A 27,188-nucleotide genomic window follows, 5' to 3' on the forward strand; every position below is an offset into this window, starting at 1 on the left:
CATGGCTCCTGATGGAAGCGCTGTCCAGACAGGGGCGCGTCACAAGGGGGGTTAAAGTGGGACTGAGTTACCAGGGCCCAAGGTGGAGGGGCCTTAATTATTTTATACTTTCGCTATTGAAAAATAGCAGATATACAAGCTCACAGCGCGGCACCGAGTGCCGCACTGCGAGCTTGTGGATCTGCTATTTTTGAAAAGTTGTGAAAATGTGTGCAAATCTTTGAATATATGTTTTTTTTTAAGTGAACATTTGTAACTCAAATTTTGCTTCCGGGGGGTCCCTGGAACGAAATATGTTGACATGAGTGTCCGTGGCCAAATACATCAATTTGGGGATCCTTCACATGAAAAAGTTTGAGAACCACTGACATAGAAACATTTTTAGAAGCTTTTTAGAAGCATAGAAGCTTTTTTTTTAATATATATTCAAAGACTTTTCACGATTTAAAGAAAAAATTGCAGATCTACAAGCTCGCAGCACGGCACCCGTGTGCCGCGCTGTGAGCTTGTATATCTGCTATTTTTCAACAGTTAAAGCACAGAATGTGAGTGGATCCTTGCACGCAGGGCCCAGAATGTGGTGCGACACCCCTGGGTCCGGAAGCACTTGACTCATGTTAATCCTGTAGGATTCCTGCGGGCGTTCACGCGGCGGTCAGGTATGCATGAGGGTGAGTTTTAACCAACTATGCATGTGTGCAGGAGGAAAAGCACACTGAGGCGGACGGACGTGAGACACGTGAGGCATGAGGGAGCTTAGCTCATGTTCCAGCATATTGCCAAGGAAGGCATGCTGCGTTCATGGCAGATTAAGGAGCATGTTTAGCAAGCAGGGGCTGTAGGCCGATGCCCCAGTATATGAACTGCACACTAGTCGGTGTGTGTGTGTGTATGTGTGTGTGTGTGTGTGTGTGTGTGTGTGTGTGTGTGTGTGTGTGTGTGTGTGTGTGTGTGTGTGTGTGTGTGTGTGTGTGTGTGTTTGTGTCTGTGTGTGTTGTCAGTGTGTGTGTGTGTGTGACAGTGGGTATTAGTATGTAATACGTACAGTACAGTATATGTCTTAATACAGGTGTACATACGTTGGATATGGTCATACAGGCAGTCTGCATGACGGTGTGACCGTAGGTCGCATTCAGTATGAAAGTATGCAGATCATGTGTGTGCGTGCGTACGCCACGCCTCATGTCACGCTCAAGATCCCTGATGTCATCAATATTAAGCCCATATCTGAGAATGCCCATACGTCAGTCTCATGATAAAAAGTGTGGTTGTCGCGACGCGAGTCACACTTGCAAATGAATTCCGTCCTCGTCCCTTTTATGCCCATATATGGAGGTCCCTGATGTCATCATATCTGGGAATGCCCATATATGGACATATCAGTCTCTGTTGTCTCAGTGCTACCTTGCCCTTTAGGGCGTCTTACTGGTGATAGAGTGTGTGTGTGTGTGTGTGTGTGTGTGTGTGTGTGTGTGTGTGTGTGTGTGTGTGTGTGTGTGTGGGGGGGGGGGGGGCTGTCACGATTATGACATTTTACATGATGATTATTGTGATTAATGATTTAATTGTGTTTTTGTTGTTGGACAATCACATTTCTGTTTAGCTTTTAGGTTTTGAAGTTCCACATGGCAGATATGACACATAACCTAAATACACAAAGAAATTACTGACATATTTGACAATTTCATACTTAAAAAAGGACATTGATAGTGGAAATAGCCGATCTACAAGCTTGTGGATCTTCTATTTCCACTATTTTTTACTTTAAAATAATTATATATGAAAATTTTTCAACATGCAACGATTATGACAATCATGAAAACGAATAATTGTGACAGCCCCGTGTGTGTTCGCGCGTGCGTGCGTGTGTGCGTGCGTGCGTGCACGTATAGTACATACATTAGATGACAGCCTGTAGGGCGGCGTGCTCTGGTAGATGTCGTTGTGGTAGTTGTGCGTGTTGGGGCAGCGCTGCGTGGCCTGCCTCTTGCCGCGGCCCACCGAGCGGCTCTGCATCATACAGCGGCCCACGTCCGCCGGGGTCTGCTGGGGGGGCAGGAAGGGGTAGCAGTCATCTGTCACCACCCTGGGAGAGAGGAACATTAGTTCCATTCAGTGATTGTATTTCATTCAAATACAAATATAATTGGTACATTTTCCATTCATTCTCCTCACTAGAATGTGTGCTGACCATATAAGGACTTCCGCCATGACCCGTGTCACGAGCATAGCTAGATTCGGGTTTCAGAGGTAGCCAGCCAGTCCTCGACCAATCAGGGTAGAGTATGGCCGTAGTTATGTTATGATGTTTAGTTATGATGGTCAAAATAAAAGTTTTGAGACCAACAGTCGCTCTGAATTAAGAACGTCTGCTAAATGCCTAAACTACTGAACTCATAAAATGCCACAGTCTCGTAGTAAATCAGTATCATACATATCCTGAAGCTGGAGACGTAGGCCTACCGATATTCAGTGATTGGGTCTAATGATCAAAATAAGAACATTATAATGGTGTAAAAAATCGATAAAAAAATGTAAGGCCAGTAAGGAACAAGATGACCCCCGGCCACTTTCGTTATCACTGAATACACCTTTAACATTGACTTGAAAACGCGTCAATTGATTTATCGCACATGGCCGCAAATTTACTCGTCAATCAGTCTTTTCATTGTTTAATATCAGACGGCCGACACCGTAGTAATGCAGGGACTCAATTTCCCATTATCCATCGTCGGAGCCTGTGTGGTATATCGATGTTTCTGGTTGACATTGGCACATTTCACTCAGGTTTTTTTAATCTCACTCATGTCACTTTGTCTGCTGACCTCACTCAGCAACAAAATAAAAATAAAATAAACACAAATAAACATAAAACAATTCACAGGAGGCAAGCAGTGATCACCCCATGATGTGCACTGCCATGTAGTTTCAAATGCACTACAATGCAGGCGTTTTTTGAGAGTAAAAAACTAAAAAAGAAGAAGACACATGTGACATGCATGATCTGGGCAGATTGTCCCAGGAAATGTGTCAATCTCAACCCAAAACAATGGTATATGGACCTGTTTATTTTTTATTTATTTTTTTATTATTATTTTTTTATAAATGAATGCCCTATTTTGTACTTCCTTGTAAGTCAGTGTTTTTTTTTTTTTTTTGGCCTATAATGAAATGCCCCAAATAGTGGATGCCAATTAAGTTGAAAGTGGTTCCATCCGTCTGTGGGTGTTATAAATGTTTAACCAATGAAACATATTAACAAAAGCTTTTGACATAACTACATTGTTTTCACTGGAAGACACCTTCTTTCTGGAAAGTAACAGTTTTGGACGTATTAGACACATTATGCTTCAAGTTCAAGCATCCACAGTTTTCACTAGCCACAATTTTCCTAAATTATGACGTATTGCAACAGACTTAAGGGCTTTGCACACAGGACCGTTGTGTTTCTTTCCGTTTGCTGCATGATTAAAAACGCATTGGATTTGATGTGCAAGGCTGTGTGGAATCCACACTGCGGATCCGAAAAGGAGTCGTTAAAGGAGTCAATGAGTTTTTACCGCATGCGACAAGACGCACAAATCGAACTGTGTTCGATCAGGAAAAAAACGCACTGCCGCAGCCACCTGCCGTATGGCAAATTCGGAGCCGGTGTGCGTGAGGTCATAGAGAATCACTGTTATCATAGTATGCACCGCGGTGATAAGCTATCCACCGCGGTGTAGTCTTTTTAAGTCTTTTTAAGTCATAAAACTACAACATTACGTCATTACTCGCGGTGAAGAGCTATCCACCGCGAACCCCAACACATCTCTCTGTTTTTACTATCAGACAGACAGAGCGGCCCATCACCCCGTTCACTGATTGGTCGATCTAGACCAATCACAGTGTCACAGTGATAGGACTTCACCGTGACTGACTATGATGGACTCCACTTGTTTTCTCACTTAAGGTGGATAGCTTATCACCTAAAATTTGCGGTGAATAGTGTCACGGGGCAGCCCGTGCCCTATACAGTATAGTATACACACTGAGGACAATGTACACACCTTAACTCCAATGTATTTTACTATGGGGGCCTGTTCATTGAATCATTGGGATTGGGGTATTAATGGGTGTGGTCACTGATCCTGTGTCTCTCCTGCACAGCTGGGGGCACTTCCTTGATTAATGGGAAGGTGCCAAGTGCTGTGGAGGAGAGGGGTTTTTCTGAGGTTTCAGAGCAATGTGTTTATTTAGAATGTTATTCATTTGAAGTGTACCCAAGTTTAAGGTAACGCATCATATAGTATGCTTAGGTTACACTTACTAGCTGTGGGTTATGTTGGAAATGGATATATGGAAGTATTGGAAGTATTATTATTAATTGGGGGCTGTGTCCTTGTGGTGCAGTCTGATCCTATTTAATGGAGGCTGCGGGAACAGATCAGTGAGTGTGATGGGGGCAAATGCACTGAGAACATCCCTGAGGGAGAGTTATCGGACCTGGTGTGATTCAGGTGTTTCCGAAAGAGAACTCTTTGCCCAGTTGGGTTTGTTGTTAACAGTGTTCGCCCAAGTAGTCATTTATATGTTCTTCATTGCTATTTTGTTATTTTGACCAGTGTTGTCTCGGCTACCTCGAATCCCTGTATACCTACCTGCACAGTGAGTTTGGTGAAATAAAAACCCTGAAAGACATTCCTGACTGTTCTTGGAGCCTGGGCCGCTCGGGCCAACCTTACATGTGGTGTCAGAAGAAAGCAAAAGACAGTCAGGATGCCTCCAAAACCGCATTTAAGAAACCAACAGCAGCAAGCAGCACTCTCAGAGGAGGAAGGCGGTGCTACAGGGGGTGATGTGGAGGAACCAGTCCACACCATGGTGAGCACCACCTCTTCGCAGGAGGCAACATTCGCCAACTTGGCCAAAATGTTTGAGACGTACATGCAGTCTCAAATAGAGAATGAGAGGAAGCAGGAGAGGGAGCGACAACGAAAGGAGCAGAGGCTCGACGTCATGAACCATCAAATAACCCAGCTCCAGTTGGACATGGAGGCAGCCAGGGTGCGGCCAAGGGCGCCACCAGGGCCAGCTGGACCGGCATCAGCACTGGTGCCATTGGGGGAGCCGGAGCTGATGAGGTTGGAGGACTCCGACGACATCGAACATTTCCTCACAACTTTTGAGAAACTGGCAGCTGTGTACAAGTGGCCACGTCAGCAGTGGGCCGTCCGGCTAGTTCCTGTACTGACGGGCAAGGCAAGAAGTGCTTTCGTAGCTATGGACCCAGCCCACACTCAAGACTATGACAGGCTGAAAGCAGCGGTGTTGAAGAAGTATGAGGTGAGCAGCGAGTCGTACCATCAACGCTTCCGCAACCTTGATGTGCTACCCGGAGAGTCACCTCGTGAGCTGTGTATCCGCCTCAAGGACCTCTTCTGCAAGTGGGTGGACTTCTCTTCAACCACCAAAGATGACATCATGGAGAAGATGGTCCTGGAGCAGTATCTTAGGGTCCTCTACCCAGAAGTGAGGGTCTGGGTTAAAGAACGTGTCCCTGAGACAGCGGAAAAAGCGGCAGAGCTGGTGGACAAATATGTCTCTGCACACAAGGAGTCAGAGGTTTGGACCACAGACTTCCGGTCAAGGACGCCACAGGGGGCGTCATCAGAAGGGGGGGGAAATGTCACGGGGCAGCCCGTGCCCTATACAGTATAGTATACACACTGAGGACAATGTACACACCTTAACTCCAATGTATTTTACTATGGGGGCCTGTTCATTGAATCATTGGGATTGGGGTATTAATGGGTGTGGTCACTGATCCTGTGTCTCTCCTGCACAGCTGGGGGCACTTCCTTGATTAATGGGAAGGTGCCAAGTGCTGTGGAGGAGAGGGGTTTTTCTGAGGTTTCAGAGCAATGTGTTTATTTAGAATGTTATTCATTTGAAGTGTACCCAAGTTTAAGGTAACGCATCATATAGTATGCTTAGGTTACACTTACTAGCTGTGGGTTATGTTGGAAATGGATATATGGAAGTATTGGAAGTATTATTATTAATTGGGGGCTGTGTCCTTGTGGTGCAGTCTGATCCTATTTAATGGAGGCTGCGGGAACAGATCAGTGAGTGTGATGGGGGCAAATGCACTGAGAACATCCCTGAGGGAGAGTTATCGGACCTGGTGTGATTCAGGTGTTTCCGAAAGAGAACTCTTTGCCCAGTTGGGTTTGTTGTTAACAGTGTTCGCCCAAGTAGTCATTTATATGTTCTTCATTGCTATTTTGTTATTTTGACCAGTGTTGTCTCGGCTACCTCGAATCCCTGTATACCTACCTGCACAGTGAGTTTGGTGAAATAAAAACCCTGAAAGACATTCCTGACTGTTCTTGGAGCCTGGGCCGCTCGGGCCAACCTTACAAATAGCTCTTCACCCTGGACTCTGATAAGAGGCTTTACTGTAGCCTACTTTTGCTTGGGTCTAACATTTTTGTTGTCCATGAATAAATGATGCAAGCTAGTGAAGCTACAGCGATGGAAACTCGTTTGTTGAATAAATAATGCTATAGATTTGATGTTACCGCTGCCAGTAGAAATCAATAATAATCCATTCTTTAGAGACTGCATTTTTCTCAAGCATTGAGTTTTCTGATACAATTCTCGGAAGACTATCACACCTCAGCCAAACTGATCTTGGCAAAGCACCGTCAGTTTCTTTTGAGCAAAACTCCACTTTTGGTCATAAACTAGCATTCACAATTGTGATTTTGTTTTGTACATGCAAGCATTTTTGTACGTGTCACAATGAGACTTCCTAGCCTCTGTGTCGGCGGAACCGTACATGTAAGCACAGGGGCGTCAATTGGGTATGGCAGGGGTATGCAGCTGCCATATCCTGGGTCCAGGGGGGAAGATAAAAGTTACTTTTAAATATAAATCCATGAAAGTCTCTTTGTCTATCTGTTTTGGTTATTAGGTTGTTAAATTACAGTAAAATAACTACAAATGCTAAATTTAACAAAATGGTCACTTTAACAAGGTATTATAATTATATTCTCCACACTTGTATTCTCCCCATCTTGACAAAATGGTATATTCCCAGGTTCCGCAGGTCAGCTGCACAGGTGCAATGCATTATTGTTAATTGTGGCACGTTTACTAACATGCTAAGTTTAGCTGCACTTGAACAACCGTTCCAGGCTGCCATATCCAGCCCAAGAAACCGTAGAAACCTGTGTAAAAAACGGACAAAACTAGTTTTTTTTTCCAGACATTGTGAAAATAGCAGATCTACATGCTCACAACTTGTGAGCATGTAGATCTGCTATTTTCACAATAGAACCGTGTTATACAAAATGTAATGCCTTCCATGAGGACTCCCATCTTTGCCATACCCTAGCTTTTGCTGAACTGACGCCACTGTGTAAAGCATTGTTCCGTGTCACAGTGAAATGTGTCCTACCCTCTGCGTCGGAGGAACCACCAGGCTCCGTCGATGCGTCCCCCGGCGCAGCCCCCCTGGTTGCGCGTGTCACAGGAAATGAGGTTCTGCGGGGACAGCTGAGGCGTCATGTGACCCATGGACTGGATGGAGATCCGATCTGACGCCACCGCTGTACAGCAGAGAAACACAGAAACGGTGTTAATTTCCTCTACAAAAACAATGACGAAAAATGATCATTGACTACCTTTTTTCACTGACGAAAACTAAATAAATACTAACTAAGACTAAATTTCGTCAACAAATAAAAACTCGACTAAAAGGTTGGGGAGGGACTAGTGGAGAAGAGATCAGAACTAAAAAACAAGTCAGTTTGTTTATTTGCGCTTCTACAAGCTCACAGCGCACGTTGTGAGCTTGTAGATCGGCTATTTTCAGCCTGCAACCAAGTGTAAAATCAGCCATTACAATTAACGCCATTTCTGTTTTCTCATACATTAACGGCCTACTTGATCATACTGTACTACAGCGTCCCACAAAAGTAGCAGATCCACAGCCTCGAAACGTCTTGCGAAAGTCGCACTCTTCAAGCTTGTATATTAGCTACTTTGGATTACATTTGAATCCTAAAAAGAAACCCTTTTGGACATAATGAGGTTTCCACCCGACAGAGACGATATAGTATGTCCTTTTTTTAAAAGGTGAATATTCAGTGAATATAATATCCCTCTGCCCCACCTTTCACAATTCTTTTTTTTTTTTTTTATAATTTTTATCCCACAATTTTGTAACCCATTTTTTCACCCAGTGCCAATTGCCTATGTAATCCTGGGCTCTGCTCTCCCTCTGCCAACCTGGGGAGACAACGGACTGACCTCATGCTTCCTTCACTGCATGAGGAGTCCAAGTTGCTTCTTTTCACCTGACAGTGGAGATTTCCCTGGTTTGGACGTAGCGCGTGGAAGGAACACGTTATTCCAACCAGTTCCTTTCCCCTCCATCAGGCGCCCCGGCTGGCCAGGGGGAGGCATTATTGAGACCAGGATTACGTGCATGTTTTTGTGAGGGTATCAACCCTAGGAGACACGGGGAGAACATGCAAACTCCACACAGAAAGGCCCTATCGCCAACCCCACCTAGGGTGTGGGCACTGATGACGCGGAGGAGGAACACGCCGCCAGTGCCCACAGCGTCCCCCGGCTGGAATCGAACCCAGGACCTTCTAGCTGTGAGGCGAAGCGCTAACCACTGCGCCACCGTGCCTCCACACCTTTCACAATTCTACTGCTAATGATAGGCTCCACTAGTTATGACACTGTTATGAACATTTAATGGTTTAAACCACAGACATAAAAAGGTAGATGCCTCTTCCGGCTCTCTGGTACCCGTCTCGCATTGATAGGCATTTTTGATTGACAGGCTTGGAATTCTTCCGTGTGCGTAACAGACACAGAAGGTCGGTATAGGCAAATCAGAGGCAGGTGGGGGCGGGTCTTTTCGTACGCAGCTCTTAAAAACAGCTGCGTTGCGCAACACTAGGAACTGGCCCTGTTGAATTGAATTGTTGTCCTTGGATAAGTTCCGGAAAAGACACTGTGATTGGCCAGTAGTTTTTTTGAGTGGCAGTCTGCCCTCGACACTTCCGCTTTTCTGCCTATCAAGTTGGACGCGTCGCTCCAATCAACTGCAGCGGTGGACGGGGTATCTAGCTTTTTATATCTGTGGTTTAAAACACCTTGGGCCAGTTGGTTGTAAGGAGCAGCATGGCCTGTAGGGGCTGCTAGCGGGGCTTTTATACTCTACAGCAGGGTTCCCCAATTAGTTTTCCCCAAGGGCCGAATTATGTCTAGGGTACCAAGCAGAGGGCCACAACATTGCAGGGGGCGACGTTGGTGATCCCGCTACTCCAGCGACAGTTGAAATATCGTTGTTGTCGGGTGAAAAAATGTCCAAAACCGTTCGTTTTGCATTTACGGTATCATTTTAAAAATGATGTAAACTAGTGAAAACAGCCGATCTACAAGCACACAACGCCTCGCACCGCGAGGCGTTGTGTGCTTGTAGATCTGCTGTTTTCACTACTTTTGTGCAACAGCCTTGTATGAAGAAGCAGGGCTTTGCTTTGCGAAAGAACGCACAAATTTGGAGATACGAGGTTTCCACCCGACAATGATGATATACTAGTGTTGTTGCTGCTCTTATAGCACCATTATTACTGGGGTTGGTGGGGGTCAGACAGTAGCCACCCGCGGGCCGCCTATTGGGGAACCCTGCTCTACAGACTTAGACCTACACATATCTTCCAGAAATACATAAGTCTACCACATCCACCTAGAGTTCTCCAGGCTTCTCCCCCCTTATTTCTTGGACCCTGGGTTGTTCCTGTGAGACTGACCTGCGGTGGAGAAGGCCCAGGAGGCAGCACAGTTGCCCTGGTCCAGCGGTTCATGGATCTTCCCCGGCCACTTCTCTACGGCGTTGAAGTGGAGCGGCAGGCGGTCATTCTGGGGGTCCATGTTCATCTGGTGAGAGGGTGAGGGAGACAGAGGGCATGAAGAGCCACGGTCGCTGACAGTGGTGTGCAGGGGCGTCACACCAAATTCTGGGCCCTGGGTACAAGGATTCACTGCGGGCCCCCCATGAACTATTGAAAAATAGCAGATATACAAGCTCACAGCGCGGCACCGAGTGCCGCGCTGCAAGCTTGTAGATCTGCTATTTTTGAAAAATTGTGAAAATGTGTGCAAGAAACCCATATGTTTCCATGTTAGTGATGCTCAAACTTTTTCATGTGAAGGACCCCCAAAATGATATGAATTTGGCCACGGACCCCCATCTCAAAATATCTAGTTCCAGGGACTACCCCGGGAGCAAAATTTGAGTTACAAATGTTCGCTTAAAAAATACATATTCAAAGATTTGCACACATTTTCAAAAATAGCAGATCTACAAGCTTGCAGCGCGGCACTCGGTGCCGCGCTGTGAGCTTGTATCTGCTATTTTTCAATAGCTAAAGTTACTAGGGCCCCTCCACCTTAGGCCCTAGTAACTCAGTCCCACTTTCCTACCCCTTAACGCCCCTGGTGGTGTGACTCAGTGGTTCTCATCCTGTGGGACGGGAACTGTGTGTGTCTCTGAACTAGGGCATTAACGAAAGTTAAAAAAAAAAAAAAAAAAAAAAAACTTTCTAGATGCGAGGCGTTGTGAGCATGTAGATCTGCTATTTTCACAATTTCTGCGTCTATATATTTGACAATTTGGACAATGTTTAATTTGCCATTTTAGAGGTATTAAAAAGTCCTTAAATTGTCACTTTAGAAATGTGAAGATAGCCTCTATACACTTAAACTTTATGTTAGTTTCTTTACAGTTGAGTGAGAAAACAATGTTTCACATTAAGTTAATCATCTGGGGATGATTAACGTGTGATGTGATGACTTCATCAAACGTTAAAGTCGACTTCAACTCAACTTTTTACTGAGTCGAGTCGACTTGCAAAAATCACAAGTCGTTAATGCCCAACTCTGAACTAGACCTGGGATTTCTTGGTTTCTAATGCTCCCCCCAGAATGATGTCCTGTGGGATCAAGGTTAAACAAATAAAATAATCCTTCATTTCATTATCAGTTCACAGACACTGCTTCTTCACAAGGTCACACACAGGCACGTACAAAACGGTTTCTTATGATTCAGCTACAACAGCCAAGCCTTGTTGGAGCTGCGATGATTTCAAAACAACCCAAAAAAAAAAAAGAATGTTGAACTAGACTGTCTGAGATGAAATCCTTGTTTTCGTGTGGCATGTGGTGGAAAGTAATTAAGTACATTTACTTAAGTATTGTACTTAAGTACACTTTTTCCAATATATTTACTTCTCCACTACATCTTGGATCAAAATATTGTGCTTTTACTCCACTACATTTATTGGAAACCTTTAGATTCTTGTTACTTTGTAGATTTTGATCCATTATAACAAAACCTACATTAACAAATTCAACCCCATATACATTTCGGCCTTTTGAAAATAGCCGATCTACAATGATTATGATTCAGCTACAACAGCGATGATTAAAAAAGAAAAAGAAAAAAAAGAACAGAATGTTGAACTAGACTGTCTGAGATGAAATCCTTGTTTTCGTGTGGCATGTGGTGGAACGTAACTATAAGTACATATTTACTTAAGTACTGTACTAAAGTACACTTTTGATGCATTTGTACTTTACTTTATTTCTACTTTACTTTATTTCTACTTTACAATTTCCAATATTTTTACTTCTACTCCACTAGATTTATTTGAAACCTTTAGTTACTTGTTACTTTGTAGATTTTTATCAGTATTACAAAACCTACATTATTAACTTCAATACGGTAGGCTCTATACATTACGGCCTTTTGAAAATAGCCGATCTACAAGCTCACAATCTGTCGCGATGCAACGCATTGTGAGCTTGTAGATCTATTCTCAAAATATTTGTATACATTTGAAAACTTGAAATCGGACATTCTGCACAATCAGTAGCCTACTTTCTACTTTTGGTACTTTAAATACATTTTGATACCAATACTTTAGTTACGTTTACCCAAGTACATTTTTAAATTACTAACTTTTACTTGCAGTATTGATACTAAGTAAAACATTTAAGTGCTTTTCCCACCACTGCTAGAAGCTGCCATGCAGGCACAGTGGGAGAATAGAACACAAACTACCTTGAGGTTTGTGCAGAAAGGTTTTTGTGTACATTGTTTCAATATGGGAAAAATGGAGATAGCGTGCCAGCGCAGGCATTTGGCCATGGCCGCTGTGAACCCTCAGTCAGGCCTATTTTGGTAGCTATTTATATCACACTACGTAGCCGATACCAAGATAAAATCATCCTCAGGGGGTCATCAATATGTCCGTACACGGGCAAAAGAATGTGTCCGTGGAAAAGGCTTGGTCTTGTCCGTGGACGTTTTTAGATTATTTTTTTTTCCCTTTTGCACTTTTTGCACACCAATTATAATGTTCTGATTTCGATCCTAAGACCCGATTAGACTGAATGTCAAGTCTCCGGATTGTATTCAGAATATCGTCACTGTCGGGCAGAAACCCATCTCCAAGTTTCAAATTTGTCCATTTTTTCGCAAAGTAAAGCATTGCTTCATCATACAAGGCATTGCTTCATGAAACAGTTATCACAGCTTAGTTTTTATATCGTTTTCATCAGTGAAGAAAACGCAGTCGACAAACATTTTTCGTCATAGTTTCAGTCGACGAAATCAACACTGACGATACGATAGAACCTTTATCCTTGTTTTATTCGATGGCCTCGATGACCTGATATTTGGCCTTTGTGCCCTCAAAAGAAACGACGACACCAAAGGCCAAGAAGAGGCCTTGCCCCCTGAAATAATGAAATTCCACGCCAGCTCGGAACAAAAGAATAAAAGGGCGATCACGTCCATTAACTGACAGAAGCTCCAGTAAAACACACAGCGACTGCCAACAACGCCACAGTTCCGACCGTCATGCATGCCCGCACGCACAGGGGCGTCAATTGGGTATGGCAGGGGTATGCAGCTGCCATACCCTGAGTCCAGGGGGGAACATAAAAGTTACTTTTAAATATAAATCCTTGAATGTCTCTTTGTCTATCTGTGCTGGTTATTATGTTGTTAAATTACAGTAAAATAACTACAAATGCAAAATGTAACAAAATGGTCACTTTAACAATGTACTATAATGATATTCTCCACACTTGTATTCTCCCCATCTTGACAGAATGATATATTCCCAGGTTCCGCAGGTCAGCTGCACAGGTGCAAAGCATTATTGTTAATTGTGGCACGTTTACTAACATGCCAAGTTTAGCTGCAATTAAACAACCATTCCAGAATACCATATCCAGCTCAAGAAACCGTAGAAACGGGGGGAAAATAATGTACTTCTTAAAATGAATGTATCATGCATGTTGCCATACCTTAGCCTTTTCTGAACTGACGCCACTGCGCATGCACACAGTGGCACTTGGAATTCAGCCGTGCCCGACCGTGCTTTGTGCCAAGAGGTGGCATTGTTTGCCCACATCAGAACACAAACACACAATAAAAAAAAGAGACCGCTTTTGTGGTGGCTTTGCGTGTTAAACTAAATTAGACTCGGAAAGCATCTTATGAGCTTGTTGAAAAACCATGAAAATGTGTGGAAATCTTCGAATATATATTTTTTGATGCAAACATTTGTAACTCAAATCTTCCTTTCTCGGGGTCCCTGCAACACATATTCTGAGATGGGGGTCCGTGGCCAAATGATTCATTGACATGTAAAAGTTTGAGCACCAGTGATATATTCGTTTTTTCAGATAACTGTTAGGATTTAGAACAGGGGTCTTCAACGTTTTCAGGCCGAGGACCCCTTAGTTGAGAGAGAGATGAAGCAGGGACCCCCACAACCTGTTTATAGATTCCATATAGTTTCATGGTTTGACAGCAACAATCATCAGTGTATTTTGGACTCATGACAATTTGTGTTTTCAGATATTTAACCACTTGAACCGTCAATACTTAACACACTTGACCTTTCACTCTGTAATTAGTCTGCTCGTTTTCCCCTCTACACCAATTTTCTTTTTTTGCCGAAAATAGCCGGTCTACAAGCTCAAACGCCTCGCGGCGCGAGGCCTTGTAAGCTTGTAGATCTGCTATTTTTGGCTAAAGTTCTCCCAATATGGACACTAGGGTTCAAGTGGTTAAACTAAAAAAGGAGAAAAAAATGTTTCACCCAAAGATTTGGAGGACCCCCTGTAGTAACTCTGATCCCCCCTGTAGTAACTCGGAGGACATGCATCGGGAGCGAAATTACATAAGTGTGCCAAAGAGGCGTTGCGGTCGCGGAGGACTTATTTACAGGCGATTAGGGGCATTTGGCCCGGTGTCAGTCAGTCTCTCCGGGGCTGCGGGGCGGGACAGACACGCGGACAGAAACTCTTTGATCCTTCCTGCTCTGTTTGAGACCATGAGACCGCTTGGCTCCGTCACTGCCAGAGAGCACATGAGGAGCCAAACGCAATGCCCTAATATGGACACACACGCACACACACACACACACACACACACACACACACACACACACACACACACACACACACACACACACACACACACACACACACACACACACACACACACACACACACACACACACTGATCCCCGTGTGGACCGACTCACAGCCAGCCAGTGCTCAGCAATGTATACTGTATAGCAGGGTGCACACACTTTTTTGACCCGAGTTCAACTTTTAAAATGACTAGCTCAACATGATCTACCCATCCAAAATGTTTTAGCTGAGGGCCTGAGGGAGGCTTTGGAATAGCAGCACTGGCGTTACAAACACACTTACTGTAAGGGGGAAATAAATGGGAAATACTGGGGGAAATGTCTTCTTCATCCCATTCTATATGGAAGTTGTAGGTTTTTGGGGTTTCTTTGTAATGCTACTCTTGAACAAAGTATTGCATTGGAGGTTTGCGTAGGGGAGAGCGGGGTAAACTGAGACACTTTTTACATTTGCTCCCCTCTAGGCGAACTAAAAGATATATCAGTACAAATGTACACATTTCACAGTAATTTGGGATGTTTCCTAACAATGGAAGATATCAGAACATATTCAAGACAAAAGGCAGAGAAAATATGATTGTTTTAAAAAAAGTGGTCTTGTGTCTCAGTTTACCCCAGGACCGGGGTAAACTGAGACAGACCAGAGAAATCAACGGGGTAAAGTGATCCACTCACTTTTTTCACTTTAAAACTACCATAAAAACACAAAAACCTGGTTAACCGGGTTAAATATGTGCAATACAAAAATGTACATAGCAGACATTCTTTTAATAGGCTTTGTCCTGTCATTTCCACCCATGTGTCAAATAATGTGACACATGGGCAGAAGGAAAAAACTAAAAACCCTATAAAAAAATGATAGAAGGGTTTACCAAACTTTCCTCAGTTGATCCTTATGTAATTTTTCCTGTAGAATCTATTTCTGCAAATATATTGTTGTATTGTGCATAACTAATGAAATAATTAGCATTTGTAGTCAAATATGCTAATTATCTCATTAATTATGCACAATACAAAGAAATATATATAAAAAATGGATTCTACAGGGGAAAATACATCAGAATCAACTGAGACTAGTTTGGTACACCCTTTAATCAGGTTTTTACAGCTTTCTCCCTGTCTATCATGTTGGGATAATGTGAGATAGTGTCTCACTTTACCCCGAAGCAATTGTCTCACTTTACCCCACAGCCACATTTTGGGAAAAGGGATATTTTTATCAATTCAGGGTAATCTTCAGCTAGCATCTATCACATGGATTTATAAGTTGGTAGTTCATCAACATGTATGAAATAAAATGTTCTCCCTGCATCAATTTGCTTTGACACAACAGCTGATTATGTTGACAGCAAGAAAATTTACTTTTACATGCAAAAAACAAATTTTTGTGAAAAAAGCATGTTTTCTACAGCACTATCAGGTCTCTCTTTTCATGACAAGTGGGAAATTCAAGGGGCTTGAAAATATAATGGTCACATGACCACAAATGTGTTCCATTGCCAAGATAAATGGAGCATCTCAGTTTACCCGGTGTCTCAGTTTACCCCGCTCTCCCCTACTTTAGAAGCCATGAAGGGAGCTGACAGGCCCTTCTTGATGTCGTATTGACATATTCTTTTCATATTTTAAATAATTTTAATTATATATTTTTAGAGGCATGTCATGTGGTCTACCTGTACAACCTTGGTGATCTACTAGTACTGGTAGATCACGATCTACCTTTTGGGCACCCCTGTATAGCTTAATATGTACAGCAGGGGTCTTCAACGTTTTCAGGCCAAGGACCCCTTAGTTGGGAGAGAGAGGAAGCAGGGACCCCCACGGCCTGTTCATAGATTCCATATAGTTTCATTGTTTGACAGCACGATCATCAGTGTATTTTGGATTCATGTCAATGTGTTTTCAGATATTTAACCACTTTAACTTCAATACTTGATAAAGTTGACCTTCCACTATGTACTTAGTCTGCTCTTTTTCCCCACTACACCAAACCTCTTTGCCAAAAATAGCCGATCTTCAAGCTCACAATGCCTCGCATCGCGAGGCGTTGTGAGCTTGTAGATCAATTATAAGCCAATCAAATTAATTGTCTGTATAGCATGACTGTATGACTACTTACTGATGTACTACTGGTCATCTTTTGTTGGGGGGCGAGGGGCAGATTACACTGTGACATGAGCTTCAGACTGTTTCAGACCGTTTTCAGAGAAGCTCATATCACAGTGTAATCTGCCCCTCAACCCCTTTAGGTGACAGTACCCCTTTAAGTATCAGTCCTAAAATGCAATGTAGAAAATACATCATTAAAAGCCACGGAATTCAAAATGTACTTTGGTAAAAGTACAAAAGTATTGGAATCAAAATGTGCTTAAACCAAAGGTAGAAACTGCTCATTATGCAGAATATCCACATTTCACAAGTTTTCAATGTCTAAAAATCCGTAGATATTTTCAAATGGCCGAAATGTATATAGGGTATAAATCTGCAGTATGTAATACATGTCGTTGTGTAATTACTAATTAGTGGAGTAAAAGTACATTATTTGCCTCTGAGATGAGTAGAAGTAAAGACATTTGAAAATACTCCAGTAAACTAAAAGTGCCTCAACATTGTACTGTATTGTACAGCACTTGAGTAAATGTGCTTTAGTTACTTTGCACCACTGGTGATAATGTCAGTCTGAGAATGTAAGTGGAATGATGAAATGAACACTGTTTACAGCTGCTGCTCGTCCTGTGTAAATAATATGAAAAAGTGCAACATCATTCATATCCCTACTGTATGCCCCTTCAATAACCTACATTGTTTCTACAGTTCATATCCTCTACGTCAAGGGTCTTCAACAGGGGAAACCAAATGTCATTTGGTCCCATTTGTACACTGCCAGAGTTACAGACTTGTATGGGTCCATTTAGACCCACCTAAAGGAACCCACAGAGTCCCTGGAACCCACTTTGAGATCCCCTGTCATACTCCCACAACAGCGTGATAATACAGATTACAAGCGGCCCTCACTTTCATACAGTAAAATCCTCAATGTTAATCATTTAACTCATAGTGCTCTGATTAACTCCCATGATGGAACCAAAAGGACCCATAACCGAGTGTTATACAGTTAGTTTATAACCGACTGCTGCTGTCTTCACTGTGCCTGCCCTTGCATTCCTGGTGCGTTAATACCTCAGCTATTCTCTCTCTGTCTCATATACACACACGCATGCACGTGGCCACCTGATACGTATCCCAGGAATGTGGGCCTGGTGACATGATGTATTGTTGCGGGAGGTCAGAGTCCGTGCAGCGGCGACACGTCTTGCCTCGCCCCTCCGCCGTGCATACTTGACCTAGAGAAACTGTCTGAGCTGGTAAGATATAATAGGGGAGAAGTTGACATTCCTGCTAGCTGCGTGAGTACGTGTGCGTGTGTGCGTGCGTGTGTGTGTGTGGTGGTACTGTACTAGTAAGACGCCTCAGGGCGACAAGCGAGGTCGCGCCACAGTGATGTGGACATCAGGGTCGTGGACATCAGGGATCTCCATATATGGGCATAAAAGGGATTTGTTCCCTGGCATCACAGGGATCTCCATATCTCCATATATGGGCATAAAAGGGATTTGTACCCCCTGGCATCACAGGGATCTCTCTAACAGGGCATCATTAATATTGATGACATCAGGGAACTCCATATATGGGCATAAAAGGGATTCTGTTAGTGTGACATCACAGTGAAGCCAGAGTGTGATGTCAGAGCGGCAAACCCATTCTGGTAGAGTGGTTCCCCTGACATCACAGTGACATCAGAGCATGATGACATCATGATGACACATTTTTACGGCCTATGGGTTTGCCCATAGACCGTATACACGTGTACACACACGTCTACACGCGGACAAGCTGTGACATTTTTCATGGTAAACTGCGACCTTTGGTCGTCATTATATGTTAGGCCAAGACGTTCTAAGCGTCAAGATATTTCCCAAACCTTTCAAAAGATAGATCTATAGAGCCTCAATGTGCCAACAGCACGCAAGCTTGTACCTTACACGACACAGTGCCATCATTATGTCCATACAAGGACAAATGTGTCAGTGGGAAAAGACTTGTCCTCGTCCGTGAAAAATGTTAGATTTGGTTCTTACATTTCATCATAAGCTCCAATTACTGAATGTGGACACACGATTAATATTGACACAAACATCTCCCCATAAATGTCAAGTGTCCCCGAAGGTGTCCACTGTACTATACTGTATATTGGCTGTACTATACTGTATATTGGCTATACTATACTGTATATTGGCTGTACTATACTGTATGTTGGCTGTACTATACTGTATATTGGCTGTACTATACTGTATATTGGCTGTCCTATACTGTATGTTGGCTGTACTATACTGTATATTGGGGGCAGCTCTTTATGTGTTTCTGCTTTCTGGTAATATTATTGTCCGCTCATTTGCATGTTCATGGCAAAAAATGTATAATTATAACAAAAATGTCCACCACAAGCTCCGTGGCGATGTCCCCTGACACCACGTTATGCGACAAAGTATAAAATAGAAGTTTAAGCGTTTTTTTTTTTTTTCCTGCGCATGTTGTTTTCATAAATGCCATTGTTGCTTCTCCTTTCATGAGTCTTTCTTATATAGGCTGATAGGCAAGTGTTTAAGTGGCATGCTGCACCACGTAGAGCTCTGATGAGACCTGACTTCAGAGTTAACACCAGGGACATGCTGGCCATTGGGAAAAGTGGGACAACTCCCGAACGGCCGGTTCATTCCCGGCCGGTCCAGGCCGGCCATTAGGAAAAAAATTAAAAATAAAATGTCGGCCTTCGTTCCATTTTGGGGCCTGGGCCGAAAACTTCGTAACTCCAACTTTCAAATGTGTACTTTTTTTCGCAAAGCAAAGCCCTGCTTCATCATACAAGGCCGTTGCACCAAAGTAGTGAAAACAGCAGATCTACAAGCACACATGCTTGTAGATCGGCTGTTTTCACTAGTTTAAATCATTTTTTAAATGGTTTTGGACATACAAGGTTTCCACCCGACAATGACGAAATATAACTCATGTAATTGGCCCACTGGCTTGTCACTTGTCATGAGCTGAAATGGCACATCTTTGAGTAGCAGCAGCGCTATGGAGAGAGATCTCTCTCTATAGCGTGCAATGAGGGCCTCTCCAACTCTTTTACCCGGGCTGAATCAGGGGCCCAGTACGTCCCTGGTTAACACTAAGGTCTCCAGAGGCACTTGCCCATTGGGAAAGTACAGGTAACGTTCTAATTGCCCAAATGTCATTCTCACAAGATTGGGTTAATGTGGCTTAATGTTTCTCGGTCTGACAAAAAAATACAATATAAAACAAAGTGGCGAACAGAAATGCCAGCCCACTTGCCCGAAAAGTCGCCCATCATAAAACACAGGTAAAATCTGCGCTTGTAGAACCAAAATAATGCTAAATCCAATTGATAACTGCAGAGTGGTGGTGACTTTGAAAAAACAGCTTGAGTGCAACTGCTAGTTGTAAAAGAGTTAGGCATTATTGTTCTACATGAATAGCGGATATTTTATGAAGACTGAATGCACTTGCCCGTCGTGCAAAAACAGAACGCAAACTCCACTTGCCCAAACGTGAGAGGAGTGGGGAAGTAGAACAGAAAAAAATTAACATGAATTTATCATCACATACTGTATATCCAGCCTTTGTTTGACCAGGCTCAGCGTGATAAGGACAGATAAGCCTGTCACGACTGTTACATAATCATCTAATCATAAATATTTGAGATAATCGCAATTATTTATCGTCATAATTGTTTCCTTGTTGAAAAATGTGGAAAAGTAGCAGAACTTGCAGATCTACAAGCTTACAACGCGTCACAAAGTGACACGTTGTAAGCTTGTAGATCTGCTATTTCCGCTATTTGATTCGATTTTTTTTTCATTCAATATGTCAGTAATCTGCACTGTGCAGTGTGTGATTATGAAGCCTAAATGGCAAACGGAAATTTAAGTTTGTATTCATGTGTTCCGGTCCTCAATGCCAAAAAAGACACTTAAATCGTTTATCGCGCTTATTTGTGTGACAATTAATCGCCAATTTAAAATTGTAATGACAGAGGGGGAGATAGGCTGTCTCAGATTAGTGAGCTTCCCAAGAGGAAAACGGGGCAGCCGACCAAAAACATCAGCGCAAGCATGAAGCCGTATCTTATTGTGCCGTAATACGGCAATATCTGCAGACGGTACAGATTCATTCTCTCATAGGCTTTGTGAGAATGTGAGTTTATGGGTATGTGACAGGACGGCTGAGCTGGGAGATCATGTCTATTTGTTATTGTTATCATATATTTCCCTTCTGGCGTGGGGAGAGGGATCAGTAATTAACCTCAGTTTATGATCCAACACCCAGCTTAGAGACAGAGAGAGACATACACATACACACAGACAGACAGACACACACACGGAGACAGAGACAGACAGACTGAGACAGAAAGTGAAAGAGTGATAGAGCCAGAATGTGTGTGCGTGGTGGCATGTGCACATACGGGCGCGCGTGCAGAGTATGAGCATGTGTCAGTGCGTGATTTATGAACGAGCTGTTGGGGCTGTGATCTTGCTCCTGGTACAGGTATGGACACGCTGATGGAAGTGTGTGCGTGCATGCGCGAGCACGCGCACGCGCGCGTGTGTGTGTGTGTGGTAGATATGGTGGAATGCGGGTTGATGGGGGTTGAAATGAACAGGAAACACTTTGTAGTGCGAGGAAGAGACCACTCTTTATTACGCACACACGCACAGACACGCACACACACACACACACACGCGTGCACGCACACACACAAACACCTCATTCCATCCCTCCCTCCGTCCGTCTGATGTTTTGGTTCCGTCTTATATAATCTGTCTGCTCTGTGTGTAAACACAGACAGAGGAGATGCAGCATCACATGCCCACATACAGTACATACACGCACGCACACACACACACATGCCCCGATAATTAACCAAAAAATGTCTTTGATCAGACCCTCTCTTGTTGTGTCACGAACATATAGGTTCTCTTTTAACCACTATAGAGAATCACAGTGGGTGTGGTTTACTGGTCCCTCTAAAAAAAAACTCGTTCCCGTTCATTTTCCCCATAGACTTTCACAAAAATATTTATAACAATTATGATAAGCCTAGAACCAAGCCATCCAGGATTGCAGTGAACCATGCACATGAAACCTTTGTTTCCGTGGTATCTGCTTATTGTAAGTCGCTTTGGATTAACAGTGTCTGCTAAATGCCTAAACTGTAAACTAAACTGTAAACTGTAAACTGTGAAAAGAACATTTTGAAAATCGCTATTAAATCGTTATTAAATGTAGTATATCAAATACTTTAATATAAAAATATGTTTCATATAGGATCAAAGGTCATATAGTCATGATTCACTGCCATCCTGGATGGCTTGGTTCTAGGCTTAACATAATTGTTATAAATATGTTTGTAAAAGATCTATGGGGAAAATGAATGGGATATATTTTAGTGGGACCACCAGTAAACCACTTCCGCTGCGATGCTCTGTTAATAGGCCAGTGGTGTAAAGTAACTAAGTACATTTAAGTAATGTACTAAACTACAATTTTTAGGTATTTTGTTTTTACTCCACTACATTTATTTGAAAACTTGAGTTACTAGTTACTTTGCAGATATAAAATACTTTTACTCTAGTACATTTTGAATTCCCGGACTTTTACTTAACTTAACATAACAGAGTATTTATCCACAAGTATCCGCGGGAGTTTACTGGAGACTATCGGGACCAAACTTCCGGGTTTAACAGCAGACATACAAGCTCACATCGCGTCGCAGATGCAACCCGTTGTGAGCTTGTAAATCGGCGCCGGAAGCTCGGTACAGACGTCTGCGCAATGCACTATGGGGCGTTGGAAACTTGTGGATATATCGCAGTATTGATAGTTTTAATTAATGAAATGAATATTCTTTTCACCACTGCTATAGGCCACATATACCATACTCATAGTACTGTGAATAGTGAAAATATCTTTGAACATAAAGTTGAACATTCTCACAAGATTTGGTTAATGTGAACATTCTCACAAGATTTGGTTAATGTGGTTAATGTGTAATCGGACCTGACAAATATGTAATATAAAACAAAGTGGCGAACAGAAACGCAAGAAGAAAGCGCGATTTAGTCCGAGTTCTCACCTGCAGAGAAACACCCTCTTTTTACCTAAACCACCCCACAACACACACGCACGCACGCACACACGCACGCACGCACGCACGCACGCACGCACGCACGCACGCACGCACGCACGCACGCACGCACGCACACACACACACACACACACACACACACGCACACACGCACGCACACAGCGCAGATGTCTAACACACCCAGAAGGAGGGTTTGCTTCTCAGAGACACTGCTTACACAGTGTTTAAATCTCACAGTGATTCCTGACAGATAAGCTTATTTATCCCAGTGCCTTTCAGCACTGAACGAAAGCATGTAATTATGCAGTAATTATTCCAAAACTAAACGCACCACAATGCCACAACGTTATCTTATGTTGATTAAAAGGTCTTCACTTGATAAGGTGATGACATGATTTGCAGCAGGGCCGTAATCATGTGAATTTTGGAAACGTCGAATCATGAACTGTGGGAGATTATCAAATAATTTACAAACCAAACATTTACAAACCAAATGTTGGTTTGTAAATGTTTTTCTTTTACATACAGTAGCTACTCATGTGAAAATGGCAAGAACGTAAGCAAGTATCCCCTTGCATGAACCCCAAAAGGGGCAAACCTCCATTCAGAAACACCCCCACTTAGAAACATCCCCATTCAGAAATACCCCCACTGAGGTTATAGGGTTTAGGTTAGGTTTAGGTGACACCTCCATTTAGAATAATGGAAGTCAATCTTCTGAATGTTAATGTTTCTTCCTAATTATAATATTTTAATAGAAGCCTTGCAAGGGTTCGTTTTATTTTTTTGTATATTTCTTCCAGCACGGCCTGTAACGATTGGTAACCCCTTCCAAAATAAAATGTCTAATTGCTGTGCAGTGGTAGAGGTCACAGGTTGAGAACCACTGGTCTAAAACAGTTCCTAAACCTTTCAGCTCGAGACCCAAAATAGAAATGAAACGTTTCCCCTGGACCCAAGCTAGAGAAAACAGCAGATCTTCAAGCTAACTATGGGTCGCTTTGCACCGCGTTGAAACACTGGACGGAAAGGTCTTGCATCTCATTTCAAGGTTCTTACCAGTGGTGGAAAAAGTACTCAGATGTTTTACTTAAGTAAAAGTATCGATACTGCAATATAGAAATACCCTGTACTCCGTTAGGGTGCCCTCACACCAAAATACCTATGAGAGTGGAATCCGCGTTCCGTCAATGCATTTCAATGAGAATTGAGCGTTTTTTTTGCAGAGATCCTACTACTGGCATGAAACCGCTTCACTCTCATTGAAATGCATTGGCGGAACACGGATTCCACTCTAGGTATTTTGGTGTTAGCCTTGCAGGCCATCCCGAGCTACGTCATCACCAATGTGCTTCCTTTCTCGGTCTGGTGGTCCTCCCATAGAGTCTCCTTATGAGAACTTACTTTCTAATTTCCAATCAAATGGCTGCATTTGGAGCGGCCCGCCTCACACCGCTCCTGATTGGTCGAGCGGCTGCTACAGCTCTCGCATTTTGTAAACAAACATGGCGGACCCCATGCCCGACGCGAGTTCACAAATCGCAAATAAAAGCTGCATTAAGCGAAGTTTTATCTGAAATCAACGACATCTCATAACTTAAAAACGAACAACAGTTTGCACCTTTGGAATTTCTGTCTGGAAAAGACGTATTTGATGTTCTCCCGACGATGTTTTGATGCGCTGGTGGCTACTGACTGGACCTGTCAGTCAAAGTGAGTAACTACCGGTACGTCATCACGCAATGCGTTGTCTATGGAGGACTCCCAGACTCTCCCCTGGGAAACTGACGCCACTGGTTGTTACGGTACCAACCTGGATCTCGTTCATGTTCATGATGGCTCTGGACGGCCTGTGCGTTCCCAGGCGGTAAGTGATGCCTTCGTCCAGCTTCATGCCGTAGAACTGGCTGTAGTTAGCTGCTCTCCACCTGAGAGGAGAGGAGAGGATAGATAGATAGATAGATAGATAGATAGATAGATAGATAGATAGATAGATAGATAGTTAGATAGATACCTTTATTATCCCACGGGGGAAATTCAGTTGCCCAGGGGCAGCACAGCAGTTTAAGGTTACAAGTTACAAAGAAGTAGGAAAAAGAAAAATAGTACTGTAGTCCAAAGAGCGAGCACAAAAAAAGAAGAATATAAACACAAAGTGTTGAAAAGCTATTGCAAAAAAAGAAGAATATATACATAAAGTGACCACGAAACATTCAACGCTCATACAGTAAGTGACACGTCACACACACACACACACACACACACACACACACACACACACACACACACACACACACACACACACACACACACACACACACACACACACACACACACACAAAAAAGCTATACTCAAAGCATAACTTAACAAACAGTGCCAAACAAAAAAGTGCACATAACAGTCAATGCTAGTCAATGCAACACAAGTATCACACAGCCATATCAACGCAGCAATAGTACTCAGTTCAACCAACACAACCCAATAATGCAGGGCCAGAAAATAAGTGACCCAAGTCAGTGCAAATACATCAAGAATAATATATATATTTTCACCTCTTTTTTTAAGGAGATGGGAGGTATGTGTGTACTGTAAGTAGGTGTTGTGAAGAGCTTGAGGTACTGTGTAGCAGGTGTCAGGGTGTGTTGAAATACATTTACAAGTATTGTACCGCTGGAGGGCCAAGTGAAAAGTGATAGGGAAGAGGGTGTGTGTGCGTGCATGTGCTGTGTGTGCGTGCCTGCGTGCGTGCGTGCGTGCGTGCGCGTGTGTAAATGACTGTGCACGTGAGAGGAACTGAGAGGAGACGTTACCCATAGCTTCCTCTGTTGACAGCTTGGATCATGTCTCTCTCTATTAGGCAGGCGTACTGCTCGCACTCCCATCGACCCGTGGTCGCACATGTACTGTAGAGGGGGAGAGAGAGAGAGAGAGAGAGAGAGAGAGAGAGAGAGAGAGAGAGAGAGAGAGAGGGGGGGGGGGGGGCAGAGGAAAGAAGGTTCACGTTAATTCTTCACGAGTAATGCAACTCCATGTAAGACAAACTATAATAGAGGGAATTTCCTTGTTAATGCAAAAGAAAAAAAACAACAATGTTTAGATGCCAAACACATCACAGAAGTGTGGTCTGGGGAAAGAGGAGAACAACAAAGCGATGCAAAGCTGTGGAATTCCCCCCCGAGGAGGGAAATCAAAGATGACACATAATGGCTGGCAAGGAGAGCGGAGAGAGAGAGAGAGAGAGAGAGAGATAGAGATAGAGAGAGAGAGAGAGAGAGAGAGAGAGAGAGAGAGAGAGAGATAGAGAGAGAGAGAGAGAGAGAGAGAGAGAGAGAGAGAGAGAGAGAGAGAAAGAGACAGAGACAGAGAGACAGAGAGAAAGGGGAGTGGTGGAAAGTAACTGACTACATTTACTTAAAGGGGTACTGTCACCTAAAAGGGTTGAGGGGCAGATTACACTGTGACATGAGCTTCTCTGAAAACGGTCTGAAACAGTCTGAAGCTCATGTCACAGTGTAATCTGCCCCTCGCCCTCCAACAACAGCTGACCAGTACAGTAAGTAGTCATACAGTCAGGCTATACAGACAATTAATTTGATTGGCTTATAATTGCACATCCCCACAATGACATCATACACATATTAACTTGTTAATCTGTTTTGCCTAGAACTGGAAGATTGATTTGGGGGATTGTATTGTTATGTACAACGGTGTGATGTCATCAAGTTGTACTTTACAATACAAACCCCAAAATCAATCTTCCAGTTCTAGGCAACACAGAAGGGGGGGGGACTTTTTTTCTATTTCCACACAACTCCTCTAAAGTATATTAATGACATAGTTCAATGAAAGGGTTAGCCTAACCCTAACCCTTGAAAATGGGTGGTCTTCCCCTTTAAGTACAATTTTGAGGTATTTGTACTTTACTTTATTTCCAATTTCCAATACTTTTACTACCCCATACATCTCGGATCCAAATATTGTACTTTTACTCCTCTACATTTATTTGAAAACTAGTTAGTAGTTACTTTGCAGATATAAATTATAATATTATAAAACATACATAAACCACTTTAGCCCTATTTTATACCTTGGCTATTTGAAAATAGCTCACAACGCGTTGTGATGCAACGCGTTGTGAGCTTGTGGATCTGCTATTTTCAAACATGTTGTACTTTTTACTTTTGTTACTTTAAGTACATTTTAATGCCAATACTTTCGTACTTTTACTCAAGTACATTTTGAAATACAGACTTTTACTTGTAACAGACTATTTCTACATTGCAGTATTGATACTTTTACTTAAGTAAAAAATGTGAGTACTTTTTCCACCTCTGAGAAAAGGCAGAGTGGGGGGTGAACGAGGAGAAGAGAGAGAGAGAGAGAGAGAGAGAGAGAGAGAGAGAGAGAGAGAGAGAGAGAGAGAGAGCAGGGGAGTTACACA

At 43.0% G+C, this 27,188-nt stretch overlaps 1 protein-coding gene across 1 annotated transcript in view; it reads right to left on the reverse strand.

Moving 5' to 3' along the window:
- tinagl1 (tubulointerstitial nephritis antigen-like 1) overlaps window positions 1-27,188 on the reverse strand; it is a 130,413-nt gene that overhangs the window by 36,576 nt on the left and 66,649 nt on the right. Inside the window, exons 4-8 of the mRNA XM_080735780.1 lie at window positions 25,558-25,650; window positions 24,560-24,674; window positions 9,819-9,945; window positions 7,445-7,595; window positions 1,900-2,086 (exon numbers count right to left, since the gene is read on the reverse strand). Of these exons, the coding sequence (XP_080591906.1) occupies window positions 1,900-2,086; window positions 7,445-7,595; window positions 9,819-9,945; window positions 24,560-24,674; window positions 25,558-25,650 (673 nt within the window). The remainder of the gene's footprint in view (window positions 1-1,899; window positions 2,087-7,444; window positions 7,596-9,818; window positions 9,946-24,559; window positions 24,675-25,557; window positions 25,651-27,188) is intronic.

The sequence above is a fragment of the Nannobrachium achirus genome (assembly GCF_963921795.1).
Source record: "Nannobrachium achirus genome assembly, chromosome: 10".
NCBI lineage: Eukaryota > Metazoa > Chordata > Actinopteri > Myctophiformes > Myctophidae > Nannobrachium > Nannobrachium achirus.